The 16803-nt window shown below is 36.2% G+C and overlaps 2 protein-coding genes across 2 annotated transcripts in view; both read left to right on the forward strand.

The window, feature by feature from the left end:
• Nucleotides 1–5190: 5190 nt before the first annotated feature.
• On the forward strand, nucleotides 5191–6368 carry LOC132860366 (glutamine synthetase). The gene is made up of 3 exons (XM_060891554.1): nucleotides 5191–5362; nucleotides 5932–6084; nucleotides 6178–6368. The coding sequence occupies exons 1-3, from the start codon at nucleotides 5191–5193 to the stop codon at nucleotides 6366–6368; spliced, it is 516 nt and encodes a 171-aa protein (XP_060747537.1).
• A 3451-nt stretch (nucleotides 6369–9819) lies between these two features.
• Nucleotides 9820–16803, forward strand: part of arrdc1b (arrestin domain containing 1b) — a 42818-nt gene continuing 35834 nt past the window's right edge. The window contains exon 1 of the mRNA XM_060890248.1: nucleotides 9820–10096. Coding sequence (XP_060746231.1) covers nucleotides 9979–10096 — 118 coding nt within the window. The 5' untranslated portion in view covers nucleotides 9820–9978. The remainder of the gene's footprint in view (nucleotides 10097–16803) is intronic.

The raw sequence follows: 16803 nt of genomic DNA on the forward strand, positions 1-16803 counted from the left end.
ATAAATACTGCATATTTTAGAAAATAGATTCATGCTATTTAAAACATGCTTTTAAAAAAAACCTTAAATAAATAAAAGTTTTATTAAAACACTTTTTTTTTTTTTTTACCATTTCTGGGTAATGAGCTGTTTTGCATAAGCACACATGCACACAAACCTGTTTTCTTACCACCACAACAGGCATAACAATCATACAAACAAATGAAATACACATGCATAATATCTATTAAATTATATTCTCTAGTCTGCAGAGTTAATTCATCAATTCATTTCACAGCAGACTTCACCCAATACCCAAGAGATGTTGTAAAAAGCAAGCATTTCAAGGAAAAAAAGACTTTCAATAAACATTATACTCTCTCTTCTTCTCCCATATAGGTTAATATAAAAATAAATAAAATAAAAGAAGACAAGAAGACCTCAAGACAATTTGTCCTGTCAATATGAATTTATAATAAAATCAATTCTCTTCAATTTAGAAAAAACTAAGGTGTCCGAGAAGTGCAAAACAAATTAACAAATCCGAAAACAAATTAACAAATCCGAAAACAAATTTACAAATCCCAAAACACATTAACAAATCCCAAAACAAATTAACAAATCCCAAAACACATTAACAAATCCGAAAACAAATTAACAAATCCCAAAACACATTAACAAATCCCAAAACAAATTAACAAATTGAAAACAAATTAACAAATCCAAAAACAAATTAACAAATCCCAAAACACATTAACAAATCCGAAAACAAATTAACAAATCCCAAAACAAATTATCAAATCCGAAAACACATTAACAAATCCGAAAACACATTAACAAATCCCAAAACACATTAACATATCAGAAAACACATTAACAAATCAGAAAACACAACGACATTTCAGACAACCCGGAAGCGGTTGGTATAGTTTGTGATTGGACAAGACACCTGTCACTCAAGGTATACATGAAGTTCAACAGTCTGCCGCAGGGAAAATTTGGAATGGATGGATGGAATGGATTACTGTGGATTAATTCTGTTATTTTCTTATATTTAAACGGAGAACTTTACACATTACACATAAGATTCCATACCTGTATATCTTGAGTGACAGCTGTCTTGTCCAATGATAGGTAAGTTTCCATTCAAAAACGATACACTACCGTTTCTGCGTTGTCTGACTTGTCCTTGTGTTTTCGGATTTGTTAATGTGTTTTCGGATTTGTTAATGTGTTTTCAGATTTGTTAATGTGTTTTCGGATTTGTTAATTTGTTTTCGGATTTGTTAATTTGTTTTCGGATTTGTTAATGTGTTTTCAGATTTGTTAATGTGTTTTGCACTTCTCGGCCACCGTAAAAAACAACTGATTTAGATCATTTGACTATAGATTACAAAAACAGAACAAAAACACATTAGCTAAACGAAGAATACATTTCAGATATGAAAGGTTCCTTCATACAAATCTCAATTTTCTATTTGTTTCACTGAGCCAGTCTTCGTCTTTGCAAGTCTGACCCTAGTCACACTGTGAAATTTATTTTAAAACCTTAAACCTTATTTTAAAAAAATCTCTTTTTTTGTGCAAAAAAATATCCAGGTATTTGTTGTTGATTCATTTCCCTATCCTTCCTCTCGGCATTGAAATAGAAATTCCATCTAATCAGGCATAAAGTTTTCTCCCTGTGGCTTGCCAGTCCTAATTCCCTCCACGAAACATGAGAATTTGGACAACATAGAGGGCAAAACCAAACCGCAATGGCAAAAATCACATAAAAGTTATTATATTAAGTTCTTAGAGTTATTAATATGTTCTGACAGGTTTGTTGGAATTGTTTTATACATAAAGAGGTCCCTGACTCCAAAAGAAACCCCTGCTCTGAAATGTATGGGTGCAAAAGTTTGTATACCCTGAAGACAAAATGAACAAAACAGGTTGTTTAAATGATTTTGCATCATTTTAACAATCTGAACACTAGCGGCATATAATAGTGTATATTCTTTTATCAGTTTAGTACAGGAAAGACCTTGGTATTTTGTTTCGCCATTTTTTTTTTTTTTTTGCAAAAACAGAGCACACCTACTGTACTTCATTAGAAACCAACATTTGCACTCAACCCAACTGATATATGAGCCATTGTTTATTTTAATAACACTTGGATTATACATTTACAGAATAAAAGTACCTACAAGAATAAATAATGCTGCAAAGACATATTAGGAAGGCCTGCACTGCACACAATTCCCTACGCTGTGGGAGTGTCGTGACATGAGACTCTACCATCAACCGCATGGATCAAGTCAAATCTGTGCTAAGTGTCCGATCGTAAAAAAGTGACATTTCACTATACATGATGTATAAATGAAGCGATCATTTTCTGTGGAAGATTTTAACTCTATCATCTAATCCTGTATTTCTTGCAGTGTCTTCCACCAGACATTGTTAATACAAGTATCATTATATTTAAGAAATGTGTAACAAATGTTCAGTGTTGGGGACACGGTGGCTTAGAGGTTAGCACGTTTGCCTCACACCTCCAGGGTTGGGGGTTTGATTCCCGCCTCCGCCTTGTGTGTGTGGAGTTTGCATGTTCTCCCCGTGCCTTGGGGGTTTCCTCCGGGTACTCCGGTTTCCTCCCCCGATCCAAAGACATGCATGGTAGGTTTATTGGCAGCTCTGGAAAATTGTCCGTAGTGTGTGAGTGCGTGAGTGTATGAGAGTATGTGTGTTCCCTGTGATGGGTTGGCACTCCGTCCAGGGTGCATCCTGCCTTGATGCCCGATGACGCCTGAGGCACAGGCTCCCCGTGACCCGAGGTAGTCCGGATAAAGTGAAGACCAAGGAAGATTGTCATGAGGTATTCATACAGAAACTGAGATAGGCTTTGGGTGGTCAGGAAGAGCTTTAAGATGACTGCGAAAATACAGCAGAAGTGATCAGGAAGACAGGTAGGAGGGTGCTAGGTGTGTCATCTTGAAGGAGAAAAAAACATGGCGGTGGAACAAGGAAGTACAGGACAGCATTCAGAGGAAGAGGCTAGCTAGAAAGAAGTTAGACATGGAAGGGACTGAAGAACGTAAACAGGATTAGAAGGAATTGCAGCACAGAGTGAAGAGGGATGTGGCAAAGGCCAAACATAAAGCAAACAATGAGTTGTATGCCAGATTAGACACGAGGAAAGGCAAGAAGGACTTGTTCAGTTGAGCAAGACAGAGAGAAAGAGATGGTAAGGATGTGCAACAGATAAGGGTGATTAAAGATAGAGATGGAAAGGTGTTAACAGGCAAATAGGGTGTACAGAAAAGATGCAAGGAGTATTTTAAGGACCTGATGAATGAGGAAAATGAGAGGGAAAGACAGGAGGAAGAGGTGAATATTGTAGAGCAAGTAATAGGAAAGATTAGAAAGGATGAGGTGAGGAACACTCTGGGGCGAATCAACAGTGAAAAAGCTGTTGGTCCAGATGACATACCTGTGGAGGTCTGGAACTGTCTTGGAGAGACATCAGTGGCATTTCTATTTATATTGTTCAACAGGATTTTAGAGAGTGAGAAGATGCCTAAGTAATGGAGGAGAAGTGTTCTATAGTGATAATCTTTAAGAACAAGCATGAAGTGCAGAGTTGTAGCAACTACAGAGGTATAAAGCTGATGAGCCACACAATGAAGCTATTGGAAAGAGTAGTGGAAGCTAGGCTAAGAAAGGAAATGGATATTTGTGAGCAGCGGCATGGCTTCATGCCCAGAAATAGCACTATTGATGCAATTTTTGCTCTGAGAATTTTAATGGAGAAGTACGGAGATTTTCAGAAGGAGCTGTGGATTTACAGAAAGTGTATGACAGGGTGCCGAGAGATGAGCTATGGTACTGTATGAGGATGTCAGGGGTGGCAGAGTAGTAAGTTAGAGTAGTACAGGATATTGTGCAAACACACAATGCCATGCTTTAGGTAATGTGCTTAAATTAACTCGTGCTTAAATTAACTCATTCTATTATTATGTCTTTTCCTACATTTTTACAACATAGTGGCTTTTGCAGCCTGCTTTTAAAGACACAGAATGTTCTTTAGCTGTAACATAATTAACGTTTAACCTCACACAAAAACAACTAGGTCATCAACATAAGATCATTTAGCTGCCACTATAAAATATTTTAGCTGTCCATAGAGTCTGCTTGAACACACTATCTAGCCAAAACTCCATTATTTTTTATAGAATTGATGAATTAGCTTAGGATATGCTGTAATTTTAGTTTTAGTGTCGTGTGACAATGTACATGTAACAAACTTCATTGTTTATGCTGAAAATGTTCTTCATTTTATGCTTTACTGATTAACCCTATAAATGATTTCTTATAGTGTTCTGTTCTTTCTTTGTGTTATATAAATGAAGATGTCTCAACTTTGTTTTTGTTTTTTTTATTAGCTAACATAATACACAAAACAGGCCATGTTTTTGGTCAAAGTAAGGACTGAATCTTACACACATTTAAAAGAAAAAAACTTTGGATTGGCTTTGAATAAGTTGGCTAAGTTGCTTAATAAAGTAGAAGTGACCAGGAGTTGTAGTAGGTGTGGCGCTTTTTTTTTTTTTACATCACAGCCAACCATATTTTAAATTTAGGGTTCAGGTTTTGTAGTTTCATTTGAGTACAGCTAACCAGAGGGACAAGTAATCCTCCTAAAGTAAGTCTCCTTTGTGTGTAGAGAATGCTCTTATTTTCAGACATTTATTCATAAACATGCTTAAATATTTTTTGTCTCTTAGGTATTTACAGATGTAATTTGTCATTTTTTTTGTAATTTGTATGTAATTTATCTAATTATTTGCAAGCACTGTTTAGATGGTAAAATAATTAAAAGAAAGAAAGAAAGAAAGATTATACTATACTACACCACTGATGAATTTTGAAATCTGATTGTTTAGAAACTGTTTATTATTTCTTTTTATAAACCACAGCATTATATTAACGGACTTGTCTTATTACGGTATCATTTTAATTAATGCTTCACATAATATAAGACACCCTTTCATTGGAAAACATTTTAAAACAACTTTAATGTGGCAATAATAACTCTAATTTGTTTTGGACTGCATGGCACAAACAGTGATCTGCATTGCTTATCTTGCTCAGTGTTTCCACTGTTCTGTTTTTAAAGTATCTCTGTTCTTTCTTCATTTTTGTTCTACCTAAACTATTACAGGTGCTGCCATGACACACACCTTGTCTGTTAGCTCGCAACTAAATCAGGTGCGGCACTCCCACTACCTCAGCCTTCCTCAGGGAGGTCTCTGTCAGGTTACCTATGTTTGGATTGATGAATCTGGGGAGAACCTTCGGTGCAAAACGCGAACCTTGGAGTCTGAACCCAGCAGCATTGAGGGTATCATAAGCACCTAGACTGAAATTTTGCTCTAACTGAGAATTGTTTAGAACAAAACAAAACAAAAAAGTCTAAAATTGTAGTTCTGACATTTGGACAATGTGTGCTTGGTCTAGTTATTTAATCTGAATGGGAAAATAGGATAACAGAATAAAAATTCCAGGAGTTTAATGTGTTCATGTTGGAACTTTCTACATTGTAAATGCAGTTCGCATGTTGACCAAATACTTTCATATTTCATACATCTAAAATGAAGGGGAAAAAACTTTACATTTAAAAATAAACCATCAAATCAAACTGTATGTAGTGTATGTAATTTCATACATACACTACAATGTATTATCCAATATTTATTACATTTATTAATTTAAACCTTGAAGATGGACTATTTTTGTGATTATTTCTTATCCATAAAAAATAATCACATTTTAAGGAGTTGTCTATTTGAAATAAGGAATTTGGGGCTTTACTTCAAAAGATATAGATATTTTCTTGGTATATGATCAGTAACTGTACTATGGTAAAGAATTTTTAATTTTCGCTTGAGATCTTTGCTTTTTTTGTGCTAGATATTCCAGAGTGGAACTGTGTGTTCGTTAGCCACCCTGCGACTCTCAACACCATGATCCTGGTTCCTGTATGTATATTCAGAGACCCTTTTATGCTGGACCCCAACAAACTGGTGCTATGTGAAGTGCTCAAGATCAACCGCAAACCTGCAGGTAAAGTCAAAGAAAGCTCATTTGACTAATTGATTAGTAGATTTTATTAATTTAAAATTGAATTTAAAAGCTGTTTTTTGATTTCATTTGTAGACACTAACCATCGGCATGCCTGCAAGAAAATCATGGAGAAAGTGAAGGAATCCATACTGTGGTTTGGGATGGAGCAGGAGTATACTCTGCTGGGGATAGATGGGCATCCATACTCCTGGCCATCAAACAGTTACCCCAAACCACAGGGTAGGAAATTCAGTCTTTTTTTCAGAGTACACGGAATGGATTAGATGTTTGGCTATTTTTTTATGCAAGATAAAATGATACGACTTGTCCTATCTAACAGCTATTTGCACATTAATTGTTGTATAAATAGAAACAGATTTCTTGTTTTTCATTATCTCTTTATCAGGACCATATTATTGTGGAGTGGGTGCAGATAGAGCCTATGGCAGAGACATTGTAGAGTGTCACTATAAAGCATGCATTTATGCCGACATCAAAATTTGCGGTATCAATGCTGAGTCGATGCCCTCTCAGGTAATTACCAAATTCCATTTATTTCATTCATTGTGGGATGTATTCAGAGATGAGGTGAAGATTTGATAACCACAACTGCACACCTCAATATTCAGAACTCAGTCATAACTACAGACATAAGTACTATTTAGAACTGTGGGGCAAAATGGAGACAGGTCTCATTTACATGTGATTCTGAAGAAGTTTCTTGAATTATTTTAGCTCATCTGAGGGGAAGCAATTTTATAAGTTATAATAAGGACTTTAAAGGCAAGTGCCTCTATTTAAAGGTGTTTGTCTAGTTTCTGTTGAACATCCCAGAGGCTTCTTCTCAAGAAAAATCTGAATGAAGAGCTCATAAAATTAAGTGTATGTGTATACCCATGTCTGAAGATTTTCCCATCTAAAATATCAATGTAATCAAAATATAAAGTTGTGTTCAAAAATGGTAAAAAAAAAAAAAAAAAAAAAAAAAAAAGGAAGGCTTTTGAAATTATGGGATAGAGCAATGTTTAACAAATGTTGCTAAACATTTTTGCATGTCTCTGTACAGTGGGAGTTCCAGGTTGGTCCATGTGAAGGAATTGTAGCAGGAGATCACTTGTGGATGGCACGCTTCCTATTGCAGAGAGTGTGTGAAGACTTTGGTGTAATCGCCACTTTGGACTCCAAACCCATCCCAGGGAACTGGAATGGAGCTGGCTGCCACATTAACTTCAGCACTGAAGCCACTAGAGCAGAAGGAGGGCTGGAGTGAGTGCATTTTTATACATGGATAGACAAACAGTTGTATTCATGTAACATTATGCCCTTATGCTGGTCATTGTGCTTTTCTCCACTATATTAGGCATATCGAGATGAGCATAGAAAAATTATGCGCACGTCATGTCGAGTACATCCGAATCTCAGATCCTCATGGTGGGCAGGACAACCAGAGGAGACTCACAGGCGTTAATGATACCTCCAACATCCACGAGTTTTCATCTGCTGTGGATAGTCGTGAGGTCAGCATCCGCATCCCCCTGGAAGTTAGCAAGTCAAGCGTGGATACTTGGAGGATCGCCGGCCTGCTGCCAACTGTGACCCATATGCTGTGACCGGTGCAATTGCTCAGACCTGCCTAATGGAAGATGAGGAGTAAGATCTCCTGAGTGACCTGGATATTAATGATTTGGGGTAAAACACTCCAAATACCATTAATACACAAGGCTGTATTGAATTTAAATAATGAATATGTTAGAAAATAGATTCATGCTATTTAAAACATGCTTTTGAAAACCTTAAATATGGCAGAGACATTGAATATTGTCAATATAAAGCGTGCATTTATGCAGTCAACAAAATTTAGTGATGCTCTCTCAGTTAATTTCCAAATTCCATTAATTTCATTTATATTTATGTCATTTGGCAGACATCTTTATACAGAGCGACTTACATTTTATACAACTGAGTGTTAAGGGGATTGCTCAAGGGCCCAGCAGTGGATGCTTGATTAACCAGGGAGACAAACTCACAACCTTCTGAGCAGGGGTCCAACACCTTAACCACTAAGCTACCACATCCCCTATCTATACTCTCTGACCACTTTATTGAGCAAAACTGTACACGTGGTCATCCAGATAAGGCAGATAGCCAAACAACCAATCATGAAAGAGCAATGAAATGCATAAATACAGATTTTACTCTTCCCAAAGGTGTTCAGTGGAGTTGAATCAGAGTCAGGGTTCTGTGCAGGACACTCAAGTTCTTCCACTCCAACTTCTCAAACCATGTACCCATGGAGCTCGCTTTGTGCACGAGTACATCATGCTGCTCAACAAGCTTCTGCAGGTGTGGATTTTAAAGTCTCATGTCTCATCATCATCGTGCAGTATGAATTGTAATTTTATTAAATGATGGACACGAACGCTTATGTTGTTTATTGACTAGAGTTTGTTAACATGGTTGGATTTCGTTCATTGTGTCTTGATGGAATTAATAACCACAACTGCACACATCAATTTTCAGAACTCACTCAGACATGTAACTGTGGATTATTTGAAGTACAATTCAGAATTGCTATTCAAAATATCAATGAAGGTTTTAAAACATCACTAAAAAATAAAAAAATAAAAATAAAAAAAAATTATATATTAGAGGTAACTGATCACTTCATTTCACAACAGATCTCACTAGGGGGCAGCAAATGCAAGCACTGAATCTTGAGGACCACAAACAGATGTTTTTAATCTAAAATTAGTTTAATGCTACAGCCATGTAGAGCATGTGTACAATCATTACTATGGTTCAGGTTTTTTAATGTGCAAATCAGTGATCCAGAAATCAGATTTCTTTTTATTATTTTGTTCAGATAAATGTGCAGCTCACACTGAAAAGATTTTAAAGCTCATAAGCAGGCAATCAGTCACAATTTGTATTTTATGATCTAATTTAGCATGATATAAGAATTTCTTTGATCTTTTAATACATATTGGCCATAATATAATAGGACTTTTGTTTTGCTATTTGTATAGGCTTAGTGTATCTCAGAAATACACGTACAAACAATGTATACACAATTAAAGACTATACTGCTTCACTGTTACCAAATTATGTGATATTATATGATATTATTGTAAACACTGAAATAGTAAAATATTTCAGTGTTAGTTAATTTATTTTATAAATAACGGTCCCTGGTAGAAAATAAAAGTTCTGATCTATAGTAAGAGTGTGTGTGTGTGTGTGTGTGTGTGTGTGTGTGAGAGAGTGAGAGTGCAACCTTAAGTGTATGCATACATGAACTCTTTTCATGGTTGTTTATTTTCATAGTTTCCATAGTTTTCATATATATATATATATATATATATATATATATATATATATATATATATATATATATATATATATAATATACAGGTATATATACAGTTATAGCTTTATATATATATATATATATATATATATATATATATATATATATATATATATATATATATATATATATATATATATATAGTTAGTTATATAGATAGTTATATAGTATATAGTTATATATATATATATACAAATAATGCTGCATAGGCATATTAAAAAGGCCTGAACTGCACGCGCTTCCCTATACTCAGCGATGACGTCACGTCCTAGTCTTCCGACCTGGGGTGGGGAGAGACGGAGTGAGAGAGAGTGAGAGAGAGAGAGAGTGTCTGTGAGAGAGAGCGAGAGAGAGAGAGAGAGAGAGAGAGAGAGGGAGAGTGTCTGTGAGAGAGAGAGAGAGAGAGAGAGAGAGAGAAAGAGGTGGGAACGCTGCAGGTGCGACGTCACGCGAGACTCCGCCGTCAACCGCACGGATTAAGCCGAATCTCACGCGCTTTGCCTCGCGAGCTGAGCGGCACCGAGACGATGGGCAAGCTGCAGGAATTCGAGATCACGTTCAACCATAACAAAGTGGTGTACAGCCCGGGAGAGACCATCTCAGGAACGCTGAGGATCATCACCGCCAACTCGCTGCAGTACAAGGGTGAGCTGCTCCGTGCGTGTCAGTGCGCGCTCGGTGATCGGTTCAGACGGTCACTGATGACTGGCACAGACCTCACATGCTGGAGTGCTTTTTAAACTGGGTTTATTATAAGGATATTTTCATCCAGTCCACATATCAGAATTGTCAGTGCTTACACAACACCATGGATTGCTCAGGTTTTAAGGGATTCTGGTGTTTAACAGTAAAAACATGATTAAAAAATGTTTCAGCTCGTCTTGTGTGGCCTTCAGCGATATGATTTTGATATTTATATAGTTCTATTTTGAACTTGGTGATAGAAGGAAAAGGAAGTGTGTTTGTGGTAAAGAAGAAAACACTCAGCACCATAATTTAGTAAGAAAACAGTCAGAGATACAGCTAGACACAATGCACAGCCACTGTTACCATCCAAAAGTTGATTAATTTCCATTAACATCAGTCCCTGAAGCGTTTTATTAATCATACTTTATATACCAGCAGTTTGTCTGCAATTACTTTCCTAGTTTATAAGTAAAAGTCGTATTATACTATCCATTTATGGTTAGGTTTTATGTTGTGGAAAAGAGTTAGTTCCTGTTTTGACTACGTTATATCAGTCGTAAACAGCCACTTGTTTTCGAGCTCTCTTTTTTCTCTAATTTAAAGTTAGTAAGATAAAAACACACCTTGACACGTTTTTAGGAAAGCGGAACTTCTCGATCATGAACGTCTTCCATCCAATAAGTTTCAGAATTCAGCAGCAACGTGAGCTGTGTGTTGGATATATGATTCATTACTTGTTTGTCTACAGCTAAAACGCTTGGATGATTGTTTGTTACGGTCTTAGGTAGGTGGTGACCTGGCCAGTTTTATGATTTCCCTGTTATATCACTTCTGAGCATGTTTCTTAGTTGGTGAGTTGATTCAGGTGTGTTTGCTCTGGCACATCATCAAGCTATGCATCGCTCTGACGTCTTAAGACAGGAATTTATAACCCGTGGCTTCTAACAGAATCTTGGTATTTTCCAACAAGGAACTGCCAACATTACCAACTAACTATCTCAAACCCTGAATTGTTTGTTAAAACATGTGTAAACCTGATGACATGCACAAAACAGCCACAAGCTATGGACGGTCGCGTCTTTCAAATGTGCAAGTTAGCAAGTCGTCTTGTGCTGTGATATAACTGTTTCCCAGTTCTCACCCCAATAAGCCTGAATCCATGGAGCATTATTACAACCAAATAGCATTCATTCAATTTTGCAGGAGTCTTTCTATTTTTGAAGGGGAAAATCTAAAACTGTTATTACATATATATTTTTGTCCCATTGTCTAAACACATTTATTTCAAGTTTGTATTCTATTCTATATTAAATCAAAGCTTCATCCTTTGGATAGTGATTTATAGATTTATTTTGAAACTGGTTTGTAGATATAAATGTAAATGGTATCATTTGCTCAGAATGATTTAAACCTCTCGTTCATACCCAATTATCTAAGTATTCAGTAAACTAGCCAAAACTAGCAACAAAAAAGTTGCTAGTGTTGTTTGTTTTGAGATACAGTGTTAGCCTGTTATCTGTGTTAGCTTGCTATTTGGTTTATTTACTTTAAGCTGTCAGTGCTAGCTTCCGTTGCAGTTAAAGTGTTAGCCTATGTTTAATTTAGTTTTTTTTTTTAGCTATCAGTGTGAGCCTAGTATTGTATACTTTGGTATATATTCACAGTTGATAGTGTCATTTGATTTGAGCTTGTAGTAAGCTTGTGCTTACTAGTTATGTGGTATGTGGGGGGATGTGGTAGCCTAGTGGTTAAGGTGTTGGCCTTCCAATCGGAAGGTTGTGCGTTCCATTCTTGCATCCACCAAGCTGCCACTGCTGGGCCCCTGAGCAAGGCCCTTAACCCTCAATTGCTAAGTTGTATGAAAATGAGATAAAATGTAAGTCGCTCTGGATAAGGGCGTCTGCTAAATGCTGTAAATGTAAATCAATCTCTGCTAAATGCTGTAAATGTAAATGTAGTTACTGCTGCTAAAGATTTAGCAGTGTTAGCCTGTTACTAGTGACAATCACAGAAAAGTGAAAGTGCAGGAGGCAAATTTATTCCCTTCTTTTGATTAAAGTGAATTTTTAGTGGTTTAATAAACATGTAAACACGTGTAAACAAGTTTGTTGAATGTGGTATGGTGTACATTAACTGTCTGAAAACTAAGATCAAGAGGAGCTTAAATGCAGGGTCTCTGATTTTTGAGAAATGCTTCAGAAAACTGAGTCAGGCCGAATAATAAACAAAAATCAAAACAAACGTGTAGCCAATGAGCAGAAAGGGGTGGGTCTTGTCAATATGGGTGGAGAGAGTGTTCATTGCGCATGTGTGACATTAGCAGAAAGCGGTTTTAACATTGACATGGAGGATAAAAACAAAGAAAGAAAGTGAAGAAAGGCTTCCGATAAGGCAAGAAGTAGGACGTGTTAATATAGGATCAGCTTTCCAGCGCTGGAGAGAACTGAAGGAGCAGGAAGTTGGCCACATATTCACAGATTGGAGTTTCGTGAGTCAATAACTCCTGAGCTAAACGCTGTTACTACACAAATAACACATCTTTTCTATCGTAGTAATGTAGAGAGGCAGCGACAACTGCGTTTTGATACTAAGAGCATTTAGTTCAGGAGTTAAAGACTCTGGAAACTCAAATCTATGAATATGCGGCCAACTTTACTTAAGACGCCGAGGCGCTTTTTTCCTTCTCGATTGAGTAACGTTGGTTTTGCTTTGTTACACAGAACTAATATATGTCGTCCTTTGCATGATTATGCTTGTGTGTCATTTTTGCTTGTTTGTTTATCTGCAATCGTATTGTTCTTCCCTTCAGCTATGATAAAGACACATTTCTTTCCATTATTTGCCTGGGTTGCGTATGTATGTGTGGGTGGAGCTATCAATACAGGGGTGGGACCCATTTGAGTTAGGGGTTTGTATAAAACAACAATTAATTGTCATTTTGAAAAAAATGATAGAGAAGTAAGAATGTATTCTTATTTGACATACACACATTTCATCAGAAAACGACCAGACAAGATTAGAATGGGTGGGGCAGTGGAAAAACTAAGCTCCAGATATTAAATTTAACTATGTTTTGTTTAAATAAAATTATTATGTAGTTTAGAAAGAAAGCAATAGATTACGGTGTAGATTATTGATTTTGGGGAACTGATGATTTTCACAATTTCCTGGTGAAGGAAATTAACGCCCAACAAAAGGTCAGCTTATATTTCAAGCTTTTTGTATGTTAGGCAGAACTTACATCATCCGATTATCTCTTTAGTGCATACTGTATCTTGCATGATTGCTCACTTGTGCTTAACCAACCCTTTGTCTTAGATGGTGAACATTGAAAATAGGGAAATAACCCCAGTCTAACCAGCACTGGGTTTGTTCATGCATAAATATTTTTGTCAGCAGAGCAAGAAAAAAATTTGCATTAATATTCAGTAATGGGCATTAAATATATGAATAACACGCTGAGTAAAGTAGCAGTAGGGTCGACATTTTGGTATTAACATTTTGTTCTCTGTGATGCTTTGGTACTGCTTTGTCTTTGTGATTGATGTCGTCTTTTATATTAGACGCAGTGGAACATTTATTATTTTTGATATGGATTTTCTGTCCTTATTACTGCATGGATGGTTTGACTGTTAGCCTCGCTCATTCACTATAAGTCTCTGTAATGCATTTGTTTTCCATTAGGAAGACAATGTAAATGGAGAAGCCAAGGTGCAACCTGATCTGAATATTCCACGGGCTCTACCCTTTTTTAACCGGAAAAAGTCGCTGTATAATACCACAAAGCTCTTAAATTCTCTGATTAATGACTATAAGTTGTGAATTCATTTCTTATAACACCAGCTTTCTATAAGCGGAACTTCAGTACTTCTTAGTAAGTTTTGCATCACAGTAATTTATGCTTTCTGTGTTTTTTTTCTGTGTAACAGCACTTTAATGTCCTTAAATTGATGTAAAAGAATAAAGGAGATGCAGGTCATGGAACAACTGTTTGTAGCTGCTATGGCATTAGTAGTAACAGGAACTGACTCGTTTCATGAACTGACTCTGTTTCTATACTTCTTTAAAGCTGCTTTGAGACAATGTGAATTGTTAAATATGCTATACAAATAAATTGAAGTGAATTGAATTTTCACATGTACAGTACACAAACGTAGCTTTAACAATGATATACTTTTAATAAAAACTTTAATAGTTGGCAGATTGCTTTAGTTCAAGTGGAGTTGCTGTGGGACTTGCTGTTATTTTGAAAAACATTAGCATTTTTGCTAAAGTAGCATTGCTGGTAGTTTCTAGTACTGTTTATTTAGGCTAGCAATGTAGGTCATCAGAATCAGAATCAGGTTTATTAGCCAAGTGTGTTGACACACACTAGGAATTTGGTTCCAGCTGTTTGTGACTCTCAAAAGTACAGACATAAATAACACTATACTATACAAACTATACAAACTAGCAGCAATAGTGTGTGTAATATATACAGATGTTAGACTCTTAGTTGTATATACAGACATGTCTGCACCTGTGGCAATTAATAAAAGAAAAGGCGATGGAAATTTTCCAGTGGAAAAGACCGTGGCCATGTCTCATCTAGATCGTTAACTCTTCCTGAGTGGAGTATTGGTAGCTTTTCATGTAACACCGTTCTGATAACAATATTCATGCTCAAAATGAACAAAGCCCAAGGCCCAAATTGACCTTGTACGTAATGGTGTATTTCTCTTCTCAATTACACATCCTTACTGTAGGCTAGGCAGCAGCTGCAGAGAGAGTTGCTCAAGAGGAAGTGTGTGTACTGTATGTGTGTGTGTGTTTATAGGGCTTAGAAGGAGATCTGTCACACTTTTTTCACCTAATATGCACTGTATCACTCATTTGATTCACTGTCTGTGGAGGCACTTAATGCTTACATAACACTGTCCTCATTCTTTCCAGCTCATATGTGATGTCCCATGCAGATACAAAGCAGAGCAAAGTGAATGATTTTCCTATACCAAAATTGTTTATACCAAAAGAATTGTTTTCAACTTAGACCACCACGACTTGCCAACACTCACAATTTTTAATTTATTAATGAACAATACAGTTTATAGTTACATGCAAACATTGTAGAATGGCCTTGAGAAAAGTTATTGCAATTTATGATGTCCCTATAATTTGTAAAATCTGCCCAAAAATGCCACCTCAACTCAAATTTTCAACCAGTCACTTCCTTGTTTACTGCGTGACGTCAAGTCAACATGGCCGCTTGCACTGTAAACAATGTTATAATGATGAGGCAGGATCAGATGGAATGGAAAAGATGTGCAGAGATTTATTGAAGAAACACAGGCACAATAACCCGATATACCAATAGAGCAGTCTGAAATGCAGACAAATTCAAATTGCAAAGAGGAAAAAAAACGAGAAAACAGAACACTAGATCATCATACATGATATACAATCAAAAACAGCATGAGAATTGTTTATATGTCCCACAGTGCGGAAAGAGACCATGTGCCCTAATATACTAATATACAGGTGATGGTTCCCTCTATTCATTCATTCATTCATTTTCTACCGCTTCAACCCTGGAGGTGTGAGGCGAACGTGCTAACCACTAAGCCACCGTGCCCTCTGGTTCCCTCTATTCCACTTTCTATTTTTAAATTAGTTTCTAACAGTGCTGTATTTAGATCAATTAACATACAGATACAGAATCTTAAATACATAAATCTTAAATCTTAAAAAAAGTTATTTCACTTCGGTTGGAATTTATGTGATTGCAGTGATGCAATAAATGCAGTAATAGTTTTTGTTATCTCATATTTGAACAAGTATCAACCTTTTGTTCCATGAACAGCTTCTCTTTTACCTCATGCTAAAAGTTAATTAGATGCGCTGCAAAGAAAGCACAAAGTCGTCTGTTCCGTGGATTCTGAAAACTTACTGAAATTCCCAACATGGTCACACTGAAGATTCCTTCTATAAATGGTAAAGAAACAAACCATGGCAACAATTTTACAGCTTTCTTTTTCTAATAACTACGTTTCTTAATTCATTTATCGTTAGGCTCATGTTTTTACTGTAGAAACACTAACATGACCAAACTGCATTAACACATCATTTGTATTAAACTAAAACCTAAAACTAAAACCAAAACTATTCTTTTCTTTTTTTGCTTATCATGTCATTTTTGTTGTGGAACACTGAGCATAAAAATCTAAAACAGAAGGCTGATCTTTCAATCTTAAGTCCAGATGTTGTGAGTTGTGGAAAGAAATCTGGGAATTGGGTGGAGACAAAGCTGCTTCCGTCCACCGCAATTATGCAGTGGTATCTGCAAATGTGTGACTCATGTTTCCCCAATCTCACTTTGTTACACTATTATTAAAAAGCGTGGTGATCTCTAGCCCTTTTAGATTATACAATAGTGTGATATTAAAACATTTTTGATGCATCTTGCAAACTTCATGTTTTTTTAATTTCTTTATTTATATCAGATGTTGGAACTGAATATAAAAGTGTGATGTAATTGTTTTGCAGTGCACGCTTGAGAACTGTACAGCTTGTAGTGTGTGTGCACGTGTAAAAACCTTATCATTGTGGAGCAAGTTGCCTAGCCTCAATAAACAATTTAACTATTTATTTTTTTCTGATTCTGAATGATTCTGAATTCTGATTCTTTA

Source organism: Tachysurus vachellii, chromosome 17 (assembly GCF_030014155.1).
Source record: "Tachysurus vachellii isolate PV-2020 chromosome 17, HZAU_Pvac_v1, whole genome shotgun sequence".
NCBI classification, from domain to species: Eukaryota; Metazoa; Chordata; class Actinopteri; order Siluriformes; family Bagridae; genus Tachysurus; species Tachysurus vachellii.